The 20,039-nt window shown below is 44.5% G+C and overlaps 1 protein-coding gene across 1 annotated transcript in view; it reads right to left on the bottom strand.

Annotated features, from left to right (window-relative positions):
- Window positions 1-20,039, bottom strand: part of LOC124579507 (vicilin-like seed storage protein At2g18540) — a gene marked incomplete at its 5' end in the record, with an annotated part of 187,528 nt that overhangs the window by 144,444 nt on the left and 23,045 nt on the right. Inside the window, one exon of the mRNA XM_047131247.1 lies at window positions 16,303-17,305. Within this exon, the coding sequence (XP_046987203.1) occupies window positions 16,303-17,305 (1,003 nt within the window). The remainder of the gene's footprint in view (window positions 1-16,302; window positions 17,306-20,039) is intronic.

The following is a 20,039-nucleotide window of genomic DNA, read 5'->3' as shown; positions in this document are numbered from 1 at the left end:
AAAAACCCATTACGTAAACCTTCACATACCATATCTAACACGAAGTCCACAGTACAACAAACGAAAACTCTCCAGACATAGTACAAAAAATATGACCAACCAATAATGGTAAACTGATGTCGACACCTACCAACCACTAACAACTGCCAAATACCAACAAGAAAACTTCCTAAATTAATGGAAAGAATCGTCCGTTATTGGTCGAACACCCTTCACCCAGAGCTTTTCGAGTTGGATGGATACGAAATCTGAAGTCATATGATGGAAGGAAAACCTGTAATGCAAAAATAAACAGCGCAGCCACTGCTGACAAAAATCAACCATCTATTGAGTCGAAACAGGCAATATAATAATGTAATATGTCTGATGTTTACTGTAAAAAAAATATTCACAATGAGCAAGCTATTAGACAAGTTGTATCAGAGGGCCGGTTCAATGAGTGAAAGATACCTTAATTTCGGCCATTTTTATTTTTACCTGCATAACATGTTTACAAGAACATCAACTAAAACAGGAACACTGTCATTTTCTTAAAACTTAACGTCCCTGCAAAATACAATTTACAAGAAATATCAGAGTTCACTTACCATGGCTGTTAACTTGATCCAAAAGTCGTCCCCTCTCGCAAACACCAAAAACTCTCCTCCTCTCGCACGCAAACACCAAAAACTCTCCTCCTCTCGCACGCAAACACCAAAAACTCTCCTCCTCTCGCACGCAAACACCAAAAACTCTCCTCCTCTCGCACGCAAACACCAAAAACTCTCCTCCTCTCGCACGCAAACACCAAAAACTCTCCTCCTCTCGCACGCAAACACCAAAAACTCTCCTCCTCTCGCACGCAAACACCAAAAACTCTCCTCCTCTCGCACGCAAACACCAAAAACTCTCCTCCTCTCGCACGCAAACACCAAAAACTCTCCTCCTCTCGCACGCAAACACCAAAAACTCTCCTCCTCTCGCACGCAAACACCAAACACTCTCCTCCTCTCGCACGCAAACACCAAACACTCTCCTCCTCTCGCACGCAAACACCAAACACTCTCCTCCTCTCGCACGCAAACACCAAACACTCTCCTCCTCTCGCACGCAAACACCAAACACTCTCCTCCTCTCGCACGCAAACACCAAACACTCTCCTCCTCTCGCACGCAAACACCAAACACTCTCCTCCTCTCGCACGCAAACACCAAACACTCTCCTCCTCTCGCACGCAAATAGCCAAAACTCTCCACCTCTCGCACGCAAATAGCCAAAACTCTCCACCTCTCGCACGCAAACAGCAAAACCTCTCCTCCTCTCGCAAACAGCAACAACTCTCCTCCCTTCCAAACAATAAAAACTCTCCTTCCTGTCAAACAACAAAAACTCTCCCCCAAACAACAGCAGTAACAAAACTCAAAACAGTAACAACAAAACTCAAGACAACAGCAACAAAACTCAAAACAACCGCAGCAACAACAACAAAACTCCTCTCAACAACAAAACTCCTCTCAACAACAAAACTCCTCTCAACAACAAAACTCCTCTCAACAACAAAACTCCTCTCAACAACAAAACTCCTCTCAACAACAAAACAACGCCGTAATACTTCGATCTCTACTTCTCTAATCAAGTAAGACGAATAACCCTCAGCTGTTCGTGTCATCCGTTGCAGCTGTCAGGCAGATCACGTGACTCGATAACAGCGCCTCTTGTGGCGCCCCACCAACTGACCGTCTGACAAATTGGCAGTGTGTCGGTGTTTTGACTGACCGACCGACGAACTTTTATTGTCGGGATGTCGGGCGCGACCGACCAGTCGACAACCGAACCAAGAAATTGTGTCGTGTGTAGCACGATCGTGCCAATCGCATGAGTAAAACTCCTGTTCTGACAAAGCTCTCGGAATTAAATACTGTTGTAATATACATTTCGACGTCCGAGGCGGACGAAACTTTAAGGACAAAGTTTTTAGTGAAATTCAAAGACTGCATATGTTTTCGCGACACATCGTGCGAGGAGTATAACAATAGAGATGCAAGAAATGATGCACTTTTTTCATTTTCTAACGAATCCATAGTGGTTTCTCTATGTGCAACACGTGATTAAGCCTGTCTATCTTCTTTATTTCTGTTTTTACATTTTAATTTCCCTGAAGTCCAAAGTGTGGGATCTTTCATTTTTATTTATTTATTTATTACAATTCTAACGCCAAGCGCAGGGGTTAGCACACTGGACTCGCATTCGGGAGGACGACGGTTCAATCCCACGTCCGGCCATCCTGATTTAGGTTTTCCGTGATTTCACTAAATCGCTCCAGGCAAATTCCGGGATGGTTCCTTTGAAAGGGCACGGCCGACTTCCTTCCCCGTCCTTCGCTAATCCGATGAGACCGATGACTTCGCTGTTTGGTCTCTTCCCCCAAACAACCCAACCCAACCAAACAATTTTAACAGTCACAAAATGTTTTATTTCTTATGTATCTGTACGGATGTAGATGTAGCAGATGTATTTACTAGATGATGCGCGCCGCCCTCATGTGTAGTCCTTCTTGTTCAAATATGAAATGAGATTCTGAAATTTGCAGGTCATCTTTTGTACTACATCCGTAAGTAAATTAATAACGTTTTCGTGATCGTCTTTTGTTTTATTTATTTTATTTTATCATGATTTATTACCTCTGTCAGCTATAAATCTCGTTGCACGTTTCCCGAATAATTTTAGTTAATAATTGTAGCGGTATGAGAGTACTGAATCTTAGGTCCGCCGCCAGTGGTGAGAAATCGTAATACAGCTAACAGTCTCTCCTCGAAGTTTAGCACCTCTCTCAGGACTGCATTATTTTTCCTTTAACAAACGTTTTATGATGTCCAGCAGCTTCGAAATGCATTATTCACCCTTCTAAAATAATCAGGAAAATTATAAGCTCCCAGCCTGAACATGGGTGTATTTCTTCCCTTGCATTGGCCACTTCTTCGCCCACAGCTTTCTTTCTGCATTTTTCCCTTCTTACCTTTAAAACAGCCAATGCAAACCCCGTTATTATTTTTTATGAAAAACCAGGCCGGATCTCTTAGAACAAAAACGCAGTGAACTGAAGATAAAACAAACAACAGGGCGGCACTATAATCGCCGAGTACAGTCGGTTCGGACGTGTGTAGGCTGCGATCAATTTGGTCATTCTGTCATCCGATAAATTAGTGTGTAAGTGCAGGAGCCTTGTATACTCAAATATTGTTCATTTAGACCCTAAACCGATGACAAATCCGTATTTCCTGCTTTCCGACGCTGAGCTGTCTCTGTTTCCTTTGCCTGGTCTTTGATGATAGCCAGCGCAGCTGCATAAATCTTTTCGTTCTGGTGCTAATTTTAATTACTTCCGGTTGAAAAGTGGACAATTGTTCCCAAAGTACGGAGCACAGGTTCTTAGTGACACCAATTTCGTGGACAAATTGTGGTTCCCTATATCTGGACCAAATTAATTCCAATTTCGTAGGGGGGGGGGGGTGGGGGGTGTAGGTTAGAGTTTAACGTGCTGTCGACAGCGAGGCCATTAGAGACCGAAAAATGGCTCTGAGCTCTATGGGACTTAATATCTATGGTCATCAGTCCCCTAGAACTTAGAACTGCTTAAACCTAACTAACCTAAGGACATCACACAACACCCAGTCATCACGAGGCAGAGAAAAACCCTGACCCCGCCGGGAATCGAACCCGGGAACCCGGGCGTGAGAAGCGAGAACGCTACCGCACGACCACGAGATGCGGATATTAGAGACCGAGCACAAGCTCGGACTATGTAAGGGTGGACTAGGAAGCCGGCCGTCCCCTTTCACAGGAACCATCCCGACATTTTCAGTACGAAATTTAGGGAAATCACGGAAATCCTATACCTAAATGGCCGGACGCAGGTTTGCACTGTCAACCTGCCGAATGTGAGTCCAGTGTGCTAACCACTGCGTTACCCCACTCGATAATTTCATAGTAGTTTGAAGGAACGATTCTGAGGTTACAAGCAAACCTCCGAGAGAAACCGTGGTCAGCCACCCAACCGAACTTTCCTCAAGCATTGCCAGTAACTCCCCATAGTGTGTTGCCAGTGATCTGTCGTAATGTTGCTTCGGTATACTACATACCTGGTAAGATATAGTATTGAAACCCTTCAACACTGAAGTCAGAAGCCTGTTAGGAGACATCGGAATCTGCTACTGCGAAATCTAGATTTTCGAGCTCTTTCTCTTATTCAGTTACTATCAGTGTCCCACTGTCAGTAAAGGACCCTATCCTACACATGCCCAGTTCACCGACCGACCGACCGATAAATTGTGCGTGTGTAGCTTGTTGACCGACCGACCAACTGTACGCCTGTAGGCTTGTTGGTCTAAAGAGCGATTTTTCTTTGCGGTTGGTTTGTTAGGTAAGACTAGCAGACAGCCGCACCCGCCTCCCCGCGGCCCCATTCACCGTACAAATTGTGTAGTCTGTCCTGCAAGCCGCCCCACAACAGTTCCTTTTCAGTCACCACGCGCGGGGTTCAGCGCACTCCGAATGTGGCTAACACGGTAGTGTGCGAGGCAGACGAAATTTTTATGACAGAGTTTCTGGAAAGTTTTCGAGTCTTCAGATGTCTGTGGGACGTGCCGCGCGAGCAGTATAGCAATAGAGGGGTAAGCAATGAAGTGCTTCTTTCATTTTTAACAAATCTGTAGTAGTTTCATGTGGCAAACAGAGAAAATAAAACATACACAGTTTTGTGAATAATGGTTAGTCGTCTGTCTGTTTCTCGGTTTTATTTCCAATACTCACCGGAAATGAAGTTAGATAACGTTAAATAGAGACAGATTGGATTTTTATTTCGTTTCAGATACGTATCGATAGTAGGAACTAAAAACCGAATTATAGACAGTACACGGACTTTCATTCATGAAATCCACTTGGTTCATTATTAGAAGTGTTACAAAAATCCAACCTATCGTCGCCTGTTCTGCTATGAAGAGCAAAGTGAAGTACTTTTCTTTTCTAACAACTGTTAAGTGCTTCACTTCTTATGAATATGTTGCTGAATTTATAATATGCGCCGCCGCCATTTGCAGTCGTCCGAATCTGAAAGGAGTTTCTTGAAATTACAGGGGATATTATTACTACATACGAACATAAATTCATAAAGTTTACATGAATATAATTTTCGTTTCGCTTCTGCTTTATCACGAATATTTCCTCAAGTAACTAAGAATCACCCTGCAGATTTCAAGAATCATTTTAGATAATAATTTTGTGGATTAACTGCGCTGAATCTGAGGTCCTCGTAAATTCTGCCAGTGGCTAGAAATCGTATGTGGCTATCGTTTGACGACGTTCAGGAGCTCCGAAAAGCATTTTTCATCCATTCTTAAATAATTCCGAAAATCTTCGGGTCTCTGCTCCGTAAGTAACAAAGCGTAGGTGCATTTGGTCCATTGCAATAGCCATTTCTTTACCTACAGCTTTATCACGGCTTTTTCTGGCTTTGTTAGTTCGAACAGCCAAGCCAAATCCCAATTCTTTTCCTGTGGAATACTAACAAGGGAACCTCCCCATCGCACCCCCCTCAGATTTAGTTATAAGTTGGCTCAGTGGATAGACCTTGAAAAACTGAACACAGATCAATGGAGAAAACAGGAAGAAGTTGTGTGGAACTAGGAAAAAATAGGCATAATATACAAACTGAGTAGTCCATGTGTAACATAGGCAGCATCACGGATAGTGTGAGCTCAGGAGCGCCGTGGTCTCGTGGTTAGCGTGAGCAGCTGCGAAACGACAGGGCCTTGGTTGAAGACTTGCCTAGAGTGAATATGTTAATTTTTTTATTTTCAGTTCAGGCACTCACACAAAATCAACTTCGATCTACAAAATTCCAGGACATGTTCAGATTTGCTTGGACATATGCAGGATTTGACTGTCTACACACGGAAAAATTTGAAAACGTTAAAAACATATGTTTTGACAGAGCACAGGGAAAACTTAGCGACTGTGAAACTGTTGCATTCATTTGTTGCAGTTTGTGACAAACTCTTATGTTTTCATCACTTTTTTTGGGAGTGATTATCACATCCACAAGAAAACCTAAATCGGGCAAGGTAGAAGAATCTTTTTACCCATTCGCCAAGTGTAAAAGTTAGGTGGGTCGACAACATATTCCTGTCATGTGACGCACATGCCGTCACCAGTGTCGTATAGAATATATCAGACGTGTTTTCCTGTGGAGGAATCGGTTGACCTATGACCTTGCGATCAAATGTTTTCGGTTCCCATTGGAGGGGCACACTAAACTTATTGCAGTGAACAGAAACGTCAATGAACGAACGGACAGATCATAACTTTGTGAAAAAGTAAAATTTTCCTTCAAGGGAAGACTTGAACCAAGAACCTTTTGTGCCGCAGCAGCACACGCTAACAACTGGAACACAACGATCCTGAGCGTACACTATCATTTATGTTGCCTATTTTGCGGATGGACTAGTCAGTTTGTATATTTTGCTTATTTTTTTCATAGTTCCATACAACTTCTTCCTGTTTCTCGAGTGATCTGTGTTCAGTGTTTCAAGGCCTATCCACTGTGCCAACTTATAACTAGATCTGAGGGGGGTGCGATGGGGAGGTTCCCTTCTAAGCGGTATCGCGTAGAACAGAACGTCATAACCAGCTCTAGGAGCAGGGCGGCCCTGAAATGAAGTCGGTCGGGACGTGCGTTGTGTAGACTGTTACGAAATTTGTCGGTCGGTCAATAAACTGTGTAGAAGAGCAGTTGATGTTCGGGCGGGCTAGTTTTGCATGACGGAGTAATCGAGCACAGACTGCCTGGACAGCCTGCCCGAACCAGTCAACAGTGGCCGAGCGTAGAGGCCATGGCCAAGTCATACGTAATGTTAGTTCCAAAAACGTTAAACGTACCTTCATCCCTGCGCAACTACATCCAGCACAGGATTCTCATTCGTGGTGTATTTGTAATCATGCAGAGTGAGGAAGTATTTGCAGTAACAAGTAAAACTGAAACCAATGCGTAAACGTAGAGGAAACGGGAGTGTCCAAAAAGAGAAGTAAGGAATAAATATTTGTTGTAAACTAAAGAAATTCTACAGCATATGTCACGCGTAAGCTGACCAACGTTTCTGTTTTTCCAGTCGCGAGCAACTCATTTAAAGAAATACAGTTGTATGAAACTCCACACTGACATCTCCTTCAGGAATGTAGGTTGTAATAAAAAAACAACGAAGTTTGTTGCAATGTGTGCTAAAGAGGTGACACGTTTTAGAGGTGAGAGGCGTTTCTGATGACAGTTCCAAAGAAATAGGCTAAGAATTAATTCATCAAGTTGCAAATTATCGAGAACTCAGCGTTTCAGATGTTACGTCAAATATTTCTACTGTAAGTGTGCATGTCAAAGAAGAGGCTTCTTGCAGTGTGAAACCGTACAAGATCTTCTGTTATTAAGTTATTAATAAAAAATTGTCTACGACAGTTGATATGCGTGGACTGATTGGTATAAAACAGGGCCGGCCATAAATTCTGCACGCGTGCGGTGCTCCTGCACATGTGCAACTTTCGGGTCACAGCGTGCACGCCGCAGCAGTCAGCGTTCATGTAGTGCATGTTTCTACGCACAGATGTCGCTTTATCCACTTGCTGGGATACTCTGTACCGGCGCATTCTAGTGCTCTTTCCACAGCTAGCAGGCCAACCATGGGAAGGTGTTTAGCGTATTAAACATTTAAAATACTGTCACAATCTACTCATTGAGACGTCTACTTTTATGTTAACAGTTTAACTCAGTAAGACAAGTAATACAGTTAACAACCGCGGATTTTTATTAAGGCAACTTGACTGACGGCACGTAAATACGCGTAATGCTTTTGATCTAGTATTTAAGAAAGAGAGTACTTAGACTCCCAAGAACCTTATTCATGATTTAAGATAACATTAAACTAATGCAAAGTTTCCTATAACTAATTCTCGGTGCCCTCAGTTACACCCACATAATTTGTCTCACTGACCTCTGAACAGAATAACAGCAGACCTCTCGATGATCACCTGTTATTTCAATACCATTATTGGTATATCTTTCATCAGTTACGTCTGAAATCTGCATAATAACCGACAATTAGATGAATGTTATGTTTTATCGACTTCAGCTGAGCGTAGCCCTTCACGCATTAAAAAAAAAAAAAACCTAAATGTAAGTATACATTGGAAGAATCGCTTTAATGACCAACTTTCCTGACAATAATGTAACATGGAACAGAATGAGGCAATGATGCACAGTTAGTAAACAATAATTTTTAATTATGAAAGGAATAAATCCAAACACGTTTATCACTGGTCATGAGAAATGATAACCGAGTTGATGTGTCTCATCCATTTTCTTAAGCACATTTAATTTTGCTTGCCGTTCTTCACTGTTGAGTACACTACACTCGTCTTTGTGATATGTATTGTAGTGTCTTTCAATTGAAAACTTACACTAGCCGCTTATTATTCGGCGGCACAGCATACACTGAGTTTTCACCAACGGCTACAAAAAAGAATTGCAGTTCCCAGTCATTTTTAAACGACTGAGAACATAGATCTCCCGTCATTTAATTTTTCACAGTATTTGCCATTTCTCAGTACTTCTCTGTTAAGGTTAAGGTTACGGTTACCAGGGGTAAACGAGACTGGGAATGTTGCGCTCTTGCTTGTACCACATAAACACGGAAGTGGAGCCCCCTCCGTTCATTTAGGACACATGTCTAATAACAGATGCCACTGTCGCACATGTGCGCACATGTGCAGCACTTCCGCACGTCTGCACATTGTGCAGCGTTTGGCCGGCCCTGGTATAAAAAGTGCATTATTTGACACAGCACATTACGTAAGCACAGATTTGTCTCTTGTGAATAACGTTCTATTAATAACCGAATTCCCGGACGTTAAGCTGACAGTAGTAAATACAGGGTGTATAAGAGGACAAGAAAAAATTCCCGGATTTCTCGGTTAAAATTACACTTTCTCCCGGGTGAAAATACACTTTTTCCCTGTTAAGTGACAGGGTACTTTTCCTCGAAACTGTAAAATTTATCAATCCCTTGAATGGTTATGGTTTTATACATCAGTGTAGTACTTCTCGGCTCTTTAGAAAACCACATTCAGTAAAAAAAAAAAAAATTGGAAACGTGTATGCTGCATATTTTCGTGTTACGGAAGTGTAAACTTAAATTCCGCATGTCACTTTCTGAAGCATTGAAATCAAGCTTGCAATGCGCTTTTGTAGCCAGTCATAGCTCATGTCACGTGATCTCGCCAGCCGATGACATCGAATATTCGAGCATAGGACACGTGATAGCAATACCACCGTTAAGTAGTGCGTGCACACAGATAGGAAACGTTAATGGTTTAAATTAATATACATATTGTTACTACAAGAAAAGCAGAGTTTTCACATATAATCTTGGTCTCTAAGATTAATAAGCTGCAAGAGAAGCTAAGCTTTCACGTATCATGTTGATCTTTTTTGCGCACGTTACACTTAGACACATCCCACAAATGTGCCAGTAAAATTTTTAACAAGGACATGACTGATCTTCTGAGCTCGAAATTTTTCTAAATGTTCGTACCAGACTTGATTTTTAAATGAGTCAAACGCTCTGTGATTTAAGGAATTCATCGTAAATTCTCGCACATAGTTCATCTTACATAAAAGAAAATTTACTTTGAAACTAACGCTTTTCAAATAACCATTCGCAATATTTTCCCGCGACCTGTTAGAAATAGGTTAGTCTCAGTAGCCAGCGCCAGATAACAGGCGCCAGATAACAGGCGTCACCGCGCTTGCGCAGCTACTAGGATTCTGGAAGCTCGTATGTTCGTAGGTGTAAGACATTAAAAGATCTTACATTGTCATAAAAGAAAGAAATCAGAGGATACGCAAAGAGCATCGGAATTTCGTGAACCACACTAAAACGCGTAATTCGGCTTGAAGTGCACATTCGTATGTCCAGATTCGAATGTAAATTTTCTTGGAGTACCAGTAATGTATTATTTCATCTTTGGTTCTTCATTATAAAATAATTTCATACGTGCTAGAAGGTGAAAACATGCACTTTTGAAATGCAGCAAACAGTTGAAACCAGCCAGTAGTGTGGAATTAAACAGTTCGTTTCAAATAAATTGACTGCCTCAGCGGAAAAGATTAATAAAAGCCAAATCTCCTTAGCAAAACGACAAAAATAACTTGATTGTTCTGTAAGGCTATTGATGCTTGACTGTCAGAAAGGTGGAAATAACATAAAATCTGAAACTAATAACATATTTTAGCCTTCCGTACTCATGTCAATGTATTTTAATTTAATTCACTTGATAGCTCCCAACCACAGAAATCCATTTTGTTTTCACTTGACGTGAGAGCAATAAACGAAGAGAAAACAGCAAAATCACTGAACGTAAACGTCGGTCACGTGAAGATTATCATCCTTCCCACTATAACTGAGACTATGTGCATCAGAAAAAAAAATCGCAATCAATATTGGATGGGATATTTTGTAACCGGGAGAACAAGAACTCTTCAGAAGATTTGCATTCTTTATTGCCTATAGCTAATAACTCGCTTTTTTTGTGAGATAAAATTAAAAATAGGATACATGAAACCAGTAGAAGAGACAAGCAAGACAGTACACATTTCTTCAGTCTTTAAACGTAGCATTTTTTTCTCTCTAACTTTGTTTCCTTTCTGGGAAAGAATCTTACTTAAAGATCGTCAAATGTTTTGCTACATGAAAAAAGAAATTCTTTGTCTAATACTGAAAAAGCCGTTAATACAAACAGTACCAAAGACTTGTGTGATTTCTCAATCTGATTACGTGTTTTTGTCACTGTCTGCTAGATAAAACAAAATAGGCCTGTCTAATATTGTAGCTATTGTAACAAACACCAAATAAACGAGACAGTTTTGGCACAAATGGTCATTTTTATAACACGAGAAAATATAATTCACGAAGTACCAATATCAAATGCTTGTCAGGCTTACTACAAGCAAAAAGCTTTATGTTCGGAAGTAGTTTCACATTTCATTCATACGCTCCAGCTTCCCAAGCATGAGATCGGTAGTAGTAGTACGAAACTTTTATATAAAATTGGAATCGTTGCTGGGGAGTAGCCGAACGGTCTGTGGGCGCTGCAGTCATGAAAAAGGTTTCTACGGCTGCCGCCCCCTCTCGTATCCCAATCTCCATCGTTCACGGTGTATCTAGTCTCCTTCATTAAGACCTCTCGCACCCATTGCTTCGTTGACGTCGTCTTTCCTACATCTCGCAGGTCTACCGCGCCGCCTTCTTTGATGTGGAGTCCATTACCATACCCGTTTTTGCCATCTTGTCTGGAATACGCTGTAAGTGACCATACCACAGTAGGCGCTTCCTTTCTATGTAGTCTAGGATTGTGCTTTTGACATTCATAACCTCTCTGATCGTATCATTTCTAATATGGTCAAGTCTGGAGTATCCACAACTTCGTCTCCAGAAATCCATCTCGACAGCCAGCAGGCGATCTTTCTGCTTCAGGGTTAGTTACCACAACTCTGCACCATGTGTTGTGATACTTTCAATATTTGTGCAAGCGTACAATGATCTCTTCTCCTCGAAAGGTAAGAAGCTGATTACTCTAGTCAACAATACGCAGTTCTAGGTAATCCAATGTTTTTAACTGTTACTCGAAGATATATAGTTTGTGGGGGCTTGAACTATTTTGTACCCAGTACCGACTGTAGGGATGAATCAACTTATCGTTGAGGTATGAGTTTGTGGCAATATTGCACTCAACGTGGATTGTGCTGACTGGTAGTACATCTACAGCTTGATCCGATGCATAAAATTTACTGGCGTCCCACAACAAAACACGATCATTTGCAAAACCTAGCAGTGGACCTATTGAATCTCGGTCTAAAGTCGATCGTAGCACTCTCTGCACGTATTTGATTTAAGGATATTAATGTTTGCCCGCAGTCAATACCTTTTCCTTACTGTTTTAAGACTTCGTTTAAATCATCAATATCGTAGGCACCAAGTTGTATTTGTAGAATCTCCTTCCAACCGTCAATTTCCAGATGCTCTTCGTGATATTTGGAATGCTGTTATACGCCTCCAGACGAATCAGGGCAATACTCCAGTCCCCTGCACTTAAATCGGCGGAAAGTAATTTGCACGTAATGCTGATACTCGCTCTTTTAAAGTCAGTGTGTATGGCATTGCATCTAAACCTCAAATGATGGGCGTGCGTTCAGTTATGGCTCTTTCATATGTGTGGATGTTCGCACACCGGCTCTGACAAGGAGAGGAGAAAGCGCGCATTCGACTTCTCACCGTTCTGTCTAAATATAGCGCGCATTCCAGAAGTTCGCTGATGCAGGCGAAGGCTAATTTGCCATGGCTGTGATGAGGAACATAATGCGGAGATGCCCGCACAGGTATGTGTTAGTCCTGACATCGCCGTAAATTGTAGGAAACACAACTTTTGCTGGTGAAGTAGCGTTGTGAATCTTCAGGCGGTTGTAAATCCCCAAATGAATCGAAATATTGTACTGTATTTATACTTTTCTTGACATACGCCTCCCAATGGATCCCTGGACCCCCAGCAACATCTAAATTTACAATTCCGCACTCATTAGTCCGCCACATACTCTTCGGTAATGTATCCCGCATAAAGACGCAACGGAATCCAGGTATGTGAAGTTTCTCTTTAACAATATTAATGATACCTTTATTCGTGAGCGTTCGATCAGGTAGGATAACTAACGAACTTTTTTTTATTTATGAAGATACCTAGTCCTTTTCTGTATGGTTTCCAGTAGAGACCCTTACCGATAGCTGCTGCTTCCGTGGCCAGATTATGTCTTCTGGCTTCCTCTAGATGCGCCTGTGCATTCTGTGTGTTTTTGACGTTTTGGCTACAGCTGCAGCTCCACCTGTAAGTGAACCTACCGCCGCCAGAGCTGCAAAGGTCTGGAACGAGGAACGGAATAATTCCACCTGATGTGTTTGGTAGTGGTAGGACTCTAGGTGGTTTAATTGCAGTCGTCGTCTTCCTCTCCTTCGCTTTCCCCTTCGCCCCCCCCCCCACCCCCCCCCCCCCCTTCAACACACGTTTAGCTGCACACATCGAAGTGAGAATACAGTTTTTCAAAGTGCCTGGTTCGTTCTTCTTCGCCCCAACAGTTGTTCGCGCTGCATTCATATTTTGTTTGCAACTCATCATCTGCATGTCGAACTTAATTTTTCCATGCATAGTTTTATCAACTACGAATGCATCAACGCGCTGACCTATTCGGAGATCTTTTCTTCGCTTTATTTGCTTAGCTCTATCGGCTAATATTCGGTCGGCAACGTGGCGTGCTGGGAGATCTTTATTTGCAGCTAATGCGAGGTCGTGTTCAAGGTAGACTTCGTCTAGTAGGTTAATACCGCTACCACCGCGTGCCAGGCGTTTCTGAAGCTTTGTCTCAGGCCCACAGAAGTTGTACCCCGGAATGTGCAATTCAAAAGGCAATTTTTCAAAAATTCCACCTCCACCTCATATTATGGTGTGCTGCCTATCATGTATGGTACACTACCGAGGAGACAGAGGTCTACGCTCCCTGTTATACACTAACTCGTCAGCGTCAATCGAACTGTTTTCTGATGATGGAAATACTAACCATTTAACTAGCGCTCTATTCCCGCGACGTCTTATCACGCGTTCGATGAGAAATACATCTGCTTCAGAACTCTTCTGCAATTCTTCTGTGTAAAAGCATCCAGCCATTTCTTCACCCTTGCCATCCTTTAAGATATGTCCTAGGGTTCGTTCTGTGCACTTTGGATACTGTGAATATCTCCGCTCACCAGTTTGGTAAGTACGATTTCTCGAACGCTGTCTTGTATTTTGAAATATGTACTAAGTCGCCTACATTGAACTTCTTTTTGCGTGGGTCCAGCATTTAATGTGGAAATATACTTTGTCCATGAGTGAATTATACCGAACATCGGTCGGTCTCATTTTTATTGTACTATGTTTGGTTCTATTATACCGCGCAATTATTTGTGGGATGATGTCTAGCCACTTGTAAGAACCGCGAAGATTAAAAGGTATTCACATTTGAGCTTTGACCATTCTGTTCAAACTGTCCACGAAGCTAGCTTTCAGGTGGGTAAACGTCGAGTAGTCGTGTATCCCGTACCGCTCCATCACAGTCTTGAAATATTCATTGTAAAACTCACCACCAAGATCGGTTTCAAGATTGTCTGGGCATCGATTTGATCCTGTCTGCAGCAAACGCTCAAACACTACAGCAACATCTCTACCGGTTTTAGTTTTGACAGGTAATGCCCATGCGAATTTAGAGTATGTATCAATAACCATTAAAATGTATTTGAATCCATTATTCTCAAGTGAATATTGACTTATGTCTACAAGATTGGCCTGCCACAAGTCATCCAGCCGCTTAATCATAACATGCCTCAGAGGATATGTTTCGCGTGGTGGCTTGTGCAATTCTCGAACTACCGTCTCCATACTTATTAAATAATACCTCTCTCTCAAAGCTCAGAGATTATCGAAAGAACCTCGTTCGAATCAGCTGTACTACCTGCAGCAGCCGAAGCCATCAACAGTCGAAGTCTATTAGTTCATCCGGCTCATTGTAATATATATACTGCAGGAGTTGATTGCTCACGCCTTTATGCTGAAAGTCTACACCTTCACCAATGCTTTTAGGATGCTCATTCAGTAAAGGTTGTATAATGGCTCTGTATTTAGAGTTTTGCAGGTTTCTCAGTCTTCTGTCAGGAATTTTATACAGCTCAGTCAATTGCAGTATTTCACCATATACTTTGCGATTATTGGTAGAGTATTTCAAGTTTTTGAGGGCCTTAGGAAGATAAGATTCATTAAGCCAGGTGTTCTTTTAAACTCTGTATCCCCGATGCGTTTCGTGCTATCATATAAACTTACAGTTTGAGCCTAGCATGTACGGTCTCTCCCCACTGACACCAAATGTTCTGTCTTACCCGCTCAATACTGGTTGGTGAATTCTGCGATTGAATCATTATCACGCTAAGCCATCTTACTGATAGATTCGGTAACAGGTTTAAAAGTTTCTCGTAATGTTTGCTCGCAACCCATATGCCCCATCCTCAGCTAACGTAATTTCTCTGGAGCTGCTTTGCGTGGCTGAATGACTTTATGCTTTGTCGACATCTCGGAGCATACTAATGAGAGCTGCTCATATCGCGTGGTTTTATATATGCTTTGTCATTCTTGTTCTTCCCTACACCTCCTCCTTCAATAACAACCACCTCAGCTTCTATCTTCTCTCCAATTGCGCTAAATCTATTCTCTAGCCAATTTTGGTTAAGTGCAAGAAGTTTGAGTGTCCATTAATTCCCTTGCAAGCTTACCGAGTCTTGCCTCAAGATTCTTAAATTTCATATCGGTATACACGTGAGCATTATATGCACACCTAATCTCTCAGATTGAGCATCCGCCAAGCGTGCGAATTTGTCCATGGTGTAGTATCTACTGACGCACTCAGCTATTTTGTACATTTATATATGGAGAAACTGCTGGAAGTTCCGGCTATAACTACCATCATTCAGTTTCCGCCTTTCATCAACAACGAGAAAACCGGATTGTGAGTGATTCCAACCATCAGCACATATCTTTACAAATTCATTGTATGACATGTCAGTCCCAACATGAGCCTGGTAAATGTATGTTAAATTGAGATTGTCTTGTTTGAAGGCTATAATGAGGTTGGCATTATCCCTCACCAAGTGTTCTGGGATCCTGGAATACGTCTGAGATAAAATACGTCAACACCCATATGACGACCAAAGCAGAAATATCTACGAATTTGATCCTGCTTTTCGACAGCCACATAGTCAACTATGAAGACAGTGTTAGGCTTTACCTTTTCAGATGGGGGGAGGGGGGGATGTCGTCGCTTTCACTGAATGCTCTTACATTACACCATCTACCCCCCCCCCCCCCCCACATGTGGGTCCGGGGATTAGAATAGGCCCGAGGTATTCCTGATGCCTGCCTGTCGAAAGAGGCGACTAAAAGCAGTCCCTCCCCTTCAAGGGGTAGTTAGCGCCTGCGTCCGGAGACGGACGGTTCCACGACCTATATTTGCGGTCATTTTGGTTTTTCGCTTCTTCTCGTTTCCTCCTTCCTTTGGTTGGTTCCCTTCTTTGTTCTTCTCCATCTCACTGTCTCACTTACTCTTTCCCTTGCCTTCCTCTCCTTGCCTTCCTCTCCTTGCCTTCCTCTCCTTGCCTTCCTCTCCTTGCCTTCCTCTCCTTGGCTTCCTCTCCTTGGCTTCCTCTCCTTGGCTTCCTCTCCTTGGCTTCCTCTCCTTGGCTTCCTCTCCTTGGCTTCCTCTCCTTGGCTTCCTCTCCTTGGCTTCCTCTCCTTGGCTTCCTCTCCTTGGCTTCCTCTCCTTGGCTTCCTCTCCTTGGCTTCCTCTCCTTGGCTTCCTCTCCTTGGCTTCCTCTCCTTGGCTTCCTCTCCTTGGCTTCCTCTCCTTGGCTTCCTCTCCTTGGCTTCCTCTCCTTGGCTTCCTCTCCTTGGCTTCCTCTCCTTGGCTTCCTCTCCTTGGCTTCCTCTCCTTGGCTTCCTCTCCTTGGCTTCCTCTCCTTGGCTTCCTCTCCTTGGCTTCCTCTCCTTGGCTTCCTCTCCTTGGCTTCCTCTCCTTGGCTTCCTCTCCTTGGCTACCTCTCCTTGGCTACCTCTCCTTGGCTTCCTCTCCTTGGCTTCCTCTCCTTGGCTTCCTCTCCTTGGCTTCCTCTCCTTGGCTTCCTCTCCTTGGCTTCCTCTCCTTGGCTTCCTCTCCTTGGCTTCCTCTCCTTGGCTTCCTCTCCTTGGCTTCCTCTCCTTGGCTTCCTCTCCTTGGCTTCCTCTCCTTGGCTTCCTCTCCTTGGCTTCCTCTCCTTGGCTTCCTCTCCTTGGCTTCCTCTCCTTGGCTTCCTCTCCTTGGCTTCCTCTCCTTGGCTTCCTCTCCTTGGCTTCCTCTCCTTGGCTTCCTCTCCTTGGCTTCCTCTCCTTGGCTTCCTCTCCTTGGCTTCCTCTCCTTGGCTTCCTCTCCTTGGCTTCCTCTCCTTGGCTTCCTCTCCTTGGCTTCCTCTCCTTGGCTTCCTCTCCTTGGCTTCCTCTCCTTGGCTTCCTCTCCTTGGCTTCCTCTCCTTGGCTTCCTCTCCTTGGCTTCCTCTCCTTGGCTTCCTCTCCTTGGCTTCCTCTCCTTGGCTTCCTCTCCTTGGCTTCCTCTCCTTGGCTTCCTCTCCTTGGCTTCCTCTCCTTGGCTTCCTCTCCTTGGCTTCCTCTCCTTGGCTTCCTCTCCTTGGCTTCCTCTCCTTGGCTTCCTCTCCTTGGCTTCCTCTCCTTGGCTTCCTCTCCTTGGCTTCCTCTCCTTGGCTTCCTCTCCTTGGCTTCCTCTCCTTGGCTTCCTCTCCTTGGCTTCCTCTCCATGGCTTCCTCTCCATGGCTTCCTCTCCATGGCTTCCTCTCCATGGCTTCCTCTCCTCGGCTTCTCTGGTCTCGAGACAGTCTGCCCTCTCTCTCCCTCTCTCTTCTTTTTCCTCTTCTTCCTTCCTCCCTGTGCGCGCCTGAAGGCCGACCCACGCGTTCGCACACGTAGCCGGTGACGGGGTAACCCGTAATTCCCTGCCCTGGGTAGACAAGTAAGGCACGCACGTACCCCCTGGTAAAGGCCAGGCCCAGGGAGGGGTGATTGCCTGAGCTGATACCTTCTGACCACGCCGATTGGTCCCTCTGTCTGTTTCTCAGGAGGTGTGACCTGAGGTGTAAACATTCACCTAAGGCGGGCGCCATCGGAGATGCTGGCAATCATGGGGGATTCCTCCGCAATGGATTTCACTTCTTCTTCTCTCGCACCTTCTGCCCATAAACGGAAACTTGACCAGCCACCAGTAACAAAAGTACTACCGCCTGCCCCACAGTTCCTCGTAGTTTCTCGATCTGAGGATGGCAAGGATTTTTCCTCTGTCAAACCTTTCGTTATCCAGAAGGGCGTAGATGCCATAGCTTGATCTGTCAAGTCGTGTACCAGGTTGCATAATGGTGCCTTGTTACTAGAAACTGAGAGCGCCTTTCCGGCACAAAAAATTGCTTCGGGCCACACTCCTGTACATGTTCCCTGTTCGGGTGGAGGCTCACCGCACTTTGAATTCGTCTCGTGGTGTGGTATATACTCGATCACTTGACGGATTGACTGACGAGGAGACTAAGTCTTTCCTCGCTGAGCAGGGCGTGACGGCTGTCCATAGGGTCATGAAAAAGGTCAACAATGACCTTGTACCGACCCAGACACTTTCCTTGACCTTTGATAGTGTTCAGCTGCTGTCACGTATCAAAGCGGGCTACAAGGTTATTTCTGTTGGCCCCTATGTACTGTCAGGGTGACCATGCAGCCTCCTCCCGTGACTGTCCCATCTACAAGGAAGAACGCTGTATCCAAGAAATTCGGGTCAAAGAGAAAGTGTCCACCTCGGCTGCTCGCAAGCTATTTGCTAGTAGGAAGCCCACGCTGCTCCCAGCGGCAAATACAGTACTGTCCTTGGCTCTCCATGGACTACCAGGAAGGTGGCGACGCAGACATGCGATCTGACCTTCAGCACCACAGTCGTCTGTTCGGCCAGTACTAAGATCGCTCGGTCGATGTCTCCTCTTCCTCCCATCACCCCTCAGACACAAGCACCTTCATCAGCTTCTGCCAAGACGAAGACCCAGAAGTCAGATGCACGGGCCTTCAAGAAGGAACCGTCCCGTGCAGACTTCCTACGTACCTTCAACTCCCAGCCATCGACCAGTATTTCCACTAAACAACCTTCCAAGAAGGCTCATAGGAAGCACAGTTCTCCTTCTCCGCCATGGCACATTTCTTCTCCTGCGCCACCCAGCGTTTGCCACCCCAGGCCGTCATCCGTTTCGCCTGGCCGCACCACTGGTAGCCGAATATCTGGCCGTTCACCTGCAGAGGAAGCTCCCCCTCCATCGGCCATCTTGTTAAGATGGCCGATGAACCTATAGAACCAATTGACGATGACTGTCCGCCTACTGATAGCGGCGGCAGTGCTCGCTCGAAGCCAGGCCCTCAGCGGCCTCCAAGGTGACCCCTTCCTTCATCTTCCTTTTCTTCTCACGATGGCACTTATTCACTGGAATATTCGCAGCATTCGCTCCACCCGAGACGACTTGAAGTTGCAGCTCCGCTTGCACCATCCGCTCGTCGTAGCCCTCCAGGAAACGAAGCTACGCCCATGCGATCAAATTGCCTTGGCACACTACACCGTTGTCCGTTTTGACCTACCCTCTGTGGTAGGTATTCTGGCTCATGGAGGGGTTATGTTGCTGGTCTGGGATGACATTTACTACGATCCCATCACATTGCACACCGGCCTGCAGGCAGTTGCCATTCGAATTACTCTCCCCACTTTTACATTTTCCATTTGTACCGTTTACACTCCATCGTCATCTGCCGTTACAAGGGCAGACATGATGCAAATTATTGCTCAGCTACCTGCACCATTTTTGTTAACTGGAGACTTCAATGCCCACCATCCCCTTTGGGGCTCCCCAGCATCCGGCCCAAGGGGCTCCCTTTTAGCAGACCTTTTCAACCAGCTCAATCTTGTCTGCCTCAATACTGGCGCCCCTACTTTTCTTTCGGACACATCTCACACATATTCCCATTTAGACCTCTCTATATGTACCACCCAACTTGCGCGCCAGTTTGAGTGGTATGCACTTTCTGATACATATTCGAGCGACCACTTCCCGTGTGTTATCCATCTCCTGCATCATACCCCCTCGCCGTGCTCAACTAGTTGGAACATCTCCAAAGCAGACTGGGGGCTCTTCTCTTCCAGGGCGACCTTTCAGGATCAGACCTTCACAAGCTGCAATAGTCAGGTCGCACACCTCACGGAAGTCATTCTCTCTGCTGCTGAATATTCCATCCCTCACACTACTTCTTCTCCACGTCACGTACCGGTCCC

The sequence above is a fragment of the Schistocerca americana genome, unplaced genomic scaffold, assembly GCF_021461395.2.
Source record: "Schistocerca americana isolate TAMUIC-IGC-003095 unplaced genomic scaffold, iqSchAmer2.1 HiC_scaffold_31, whole genome shotgun sequence".
Taxonomy (NCBI): Eukaryota; Metazoa; Arthropoda; class Insecta; order Orthoptera; family Acrididae; genus Schistocerca; species Schistocerca americana.
This window is presented reverse-complemented; position numbering and strand designations above follow the sequence as displayed.